At 40.3% G+C, this 3,822-nt stretch overlaps 1 protein-coding gene across 1 annotated transcript; it reads right to left on the reverse strand.

Moving 5' to 3' along the window:
• Nucleotides 1-230: 230 nt before the first annotated feature.
• On the reverse strand, nt 231-1,164 carry LOC114023073 (olfactory receptor 6C2-like). Its single transcript, XM_027835557.1, is given in 2 exon segments — nt 231-756; nt 758-1,164. Coding segments are annotated over 2 exon segments (933 nt in total).
• Between the last annotated feature and the right edge of the window lie 2,658 nt (nt 1,165-3,822).

Here is a 3,822-nt window from a genome sequence, read left to right on the forward strand (position 1 = left end):
AAAGAAAGAAAGAAAGAAAGAAAGAAAGAAAGAAAGAAAGAAAGAAATCCTTAGAAACATAGTGGATCAATGAGGATTTCTAGATAGGAGAATAAAGGAGCTATGAAATTTGGGTTTGGGGGTAAGGTGGCATTAGTAAGAGAATAAAATTGGGTCATAGGACCCAGAGGAAAGAATTCAAAACTATTCAGGTTTTCTTTCACTAATTTCCCCTGAATGTCTGTTGCTTCTCATAGCTTTGAAATCAATACAATCCTTTGGAATGTGTCCCTAAAAGCTTGAATCACTTGTGTATTCCTCAGGCTGTCAATAAAGGAATTCATTACTGGTGCTACTGAGGTTGCAAGTACTGCAACCACCTTATTCAAAGCCACTCCTTCTTCTGCAGATTTCATATAAATGAAGATGCAGGTTCCATAAGTAAGGGAGACAACAATCATGTGGGAAGAACAAGTGGAAAAGGCTTTTTTCCTTTGCTGGGCAGAAGAGAATCTCAGAATAGTCCTGACGATATAGGCATCAGATAGAACCAGTAACACTAAGGTGATGATGAGTGTCAACACAGCACATGCTAAAATCATTCTTTCTAGGAACTGTGTATCACAACAAGTGATTTCCAGCAGTGGTGATGCATCACAGACACAATGGTCAATAATACTGGAGTCGCAGAATTCTCGCTCAAGAGCCACACCAAGAGGTGGAAGGATGATCATCAACCCAGACAGCCAACAACCCAGGAGGAGCTGGTTACAGACTGTTGTTTATGATGGCTGGATAGTGAAGGGGTTTGCAGATGGCTCCATAGTGGTCATAAGACACGGCTGCCAAGAGGAAAAATTCTGAGACCCCAAAGATGATACTAAAAATTATTTGAGTGAAGCACTCATTATAGGTCACAGTATAGTCCCCAGCTGACATGTTGTACAGGAATCTGGGAATACAGACAGTTATGAATGACCATTCTAAGAAGGAATAATTCCTAAGGAAAAAAGACATGGGGGTTTTAAGGTGGGGATCCACCAAAGTCAGGATGATGGTGGTCAACTTCCCAGTTACACTTCGCTTGTGGGTTAGAAACAGAAAGATAAAAAGTAGAACTTGTAGCTGTGGGTCATCTGTTAATCCCCAAAGAACAAATAATGCTATCACTGTATGGTTTCTCATTTCTGACCACTGTCTTTTGATGGATCTGTATATAAAACAGAGACAGACAGACAGACAGACAGACAGAGACAGAGAGAGATAGTGGAGCTAAGAAGAGGCATCATAAAATGAGTCAGCAATGCAATTTGGATATGAATACTCAGAAGTCTCTCTTAAACTTAGTTGTTTTTGTTTTCTTTCACTGGCTAAATAAAAAAATCATGACAATACTGCACTACCCTTAATGACTTTGAGCTGTGTATCAGCTAATGAGCATAACATTTTTAAAGACTTTTGTCCCCAATATATCTTTCTTTATTTCTCCCAGTTCTTTGCTTCCTCCCCATTCTTCCCAAATTAACGTTAATCTGTATTATTTATAAAGATTGTATTGATTTGTTGATTTCTTTTGTTTGTCCACCATAGTCATATCCAGATACACTTCCTTCACTGAATACTTTTGCAACCTGAAAAAAAAAAGTTAAGCAAGACCAATACAGTGACCATCTATGACAGTGTGTGCCAATTTTTTCCCCTCATTTCTAGTTGCCATATTATTTTGATTGTGAACCAACTTTTCTGCATGCTTCTCTCTTACCTTAGAGGTAGTTGGTGGCTCAGTGGATAGAGGGCTGGGCCTGGAGTCAGAAAGAGCTGAGTTCATATTGGGCCTCAGACACTTCCAAGCTGTGTGACCTTGCACAAGTTACTTAAACTCTGTTTGCTTGACAAAAGAATCCTCTGAATCCAGTAGGGGAGGAAATGGCAAATCCTTCCAGTTTCTTTTAGAAGAAAACCCCTTTACAGCATGTTTTATTGGGTCCCGAAGAGTTGAACATGACTGAACAGCAACTTTGTTCCCTTAGCTCATCAGCTGCACTCTTCTGTACTTCCTGGGTGTCTTCTGGTCTTTTTATCTGTGAGAGCTTTCAAAGAATAGAAGTGAAGATTAAGCTTAAGAAAAATCCCAATTACAAAAGGTTCCCATTCCATTTTAAGGGGCCTTCTCTCCACTCTCCAAACTGTTTCCTAATGTTTTCCCCTGGATTCTAATGCTTTTGTCCCATTTCCTCCTACCTACTACCTCCATGACATCCTGGCACTGGATTCCCTATTTCATTACTCTTTCTGCAATGAAGTAACAGAAGACCTACTAAATGAAACCTCAGTAAGGAAGGAATAGCTGAAAATGGTCTTTTGCAAAGAACAATTAGACTTTTAGAAGGGGATATGTTATTATTTGGAAGAGGCATTGGAGTTTTGGGAAGTGGAGGCAATGCACGTGTAACTCCACCATGAAGACTGCTATCTACTTGGCCTCCTCAGAAGATTGACTTCAGTGGGCAATGTTGGCAATTGACATTTCTCCCCTGCTGTCCCTTTCCCTAAAAGAGAAAACTCCCTGTACCACTGACATCATGCAGGTAACTCACCTATCTATGAAGCTCTAATCCTGACCCCACTTCCATCAAAGGGCAGAAGTTCATGATCATGCAATTCAGCAGAATATTTCAGATACAGAGCCTGGATACCATTCTGGAATATTCATAGTACTTTTTGCATTTTAAAAGAGATTTTTTTTGGTCTGTGGAAAGCATAGAATTCTCTTTTTTTCTCCATGGAGTTGGGGGATGGCCTGTGTGATGGTACAATAGAAAGGATTTTAGAAGAGTGCCCATATTCTTGTGGTTTAGGTCAATCGATTTGATAATTTTGTTATCTGCCCTGTTCTCAGGCAGAATGGAGCCCCTCTGTCCCATTACTGTTGGCATTGCAATTGGCCACAGAGATAGTTAGGTATCACTGATGATTTTGCCTACTTGTTGACGTCGCTTTTGTTTAGTACATATGATTCTAAGGCCTGGGGAAAGAAATGTTTTTCTCTGTTTGGGTTGGCATCTGGTTACAATTGTTTTTCTTTCTTTCTTCCTTTCTGCTTTTTTGGAGCCGATTGGGGATAAAGTGACTTGCCTAAGGTCACAGAGCTAGTAAGGGTCTGAGGCTAGATTTGAACTCAGGTCCTCCTGACTCCAAGGCCACTGTGGACCTTAGCCCATTTCCTCCATGCATGGGTAGTGAACGCCCCACTTTCAAAGTTATCTTCCCCTCCTCCCTGCCTTCTCTCTTTGTCTCTGAACTCTTTTCCAAGTTGGATATTGTCTGGAGTGGATCTTTTAGCTATTTGATTCTTTTGTGCAATCAACAATTTACTTCATGTTCTAATCCTCTCAGAGATGCTATTTATTCAGTGAAGAAGCACCTTGACTCAAAGGAAACATCTCCAATTATGAAATTTTAGGAAATGTGCAGCATGAAAATGGGGAGGTAGCCTTTGGTTGGAGCATCTCATAGACCCCTCAGATTGCAAAGACTAGTATATAATGCATGCAGGTATGAAGTTTGTCCTATGAAAGAAGTCTCACCAAAGAGTATGTCAACCATCGTGTGATCCAGAATAAAAATAGAATCTCAGAAATGAGTATTCATTTTCTGTTTGAAACATATATTAAAATGGATAGATTTTTATTCTTTCTCTTTTTTTCTTCTCCAGAAAGGTGCTTCCTGAGGAGCACAGAAGAGGAGACAGGCATTGGACAAAACCCAGAGAACTTTGCAGGCTCTGGCAATCTCAGAGTATTGCTTCACCTCAAGACTTCCCTGCCCTTCATGGGCCATGTG

This window comes from Vombatus ursinus, unplaced genomic scaffold (assembly GCF_900497805.2).
Source record: "Vombatus ursinus unplaced genomic scaffold, bare-nosed wombat genome assembly UNPS02004343.1, whole genome shotgun sequence".
NCBI classification, from domain to species: Eukaryota; Metazoa; Chordata; class Mammalia; order Diprotodontia; family Vombatidae; genus Vombatus; species Vombatus ursinus.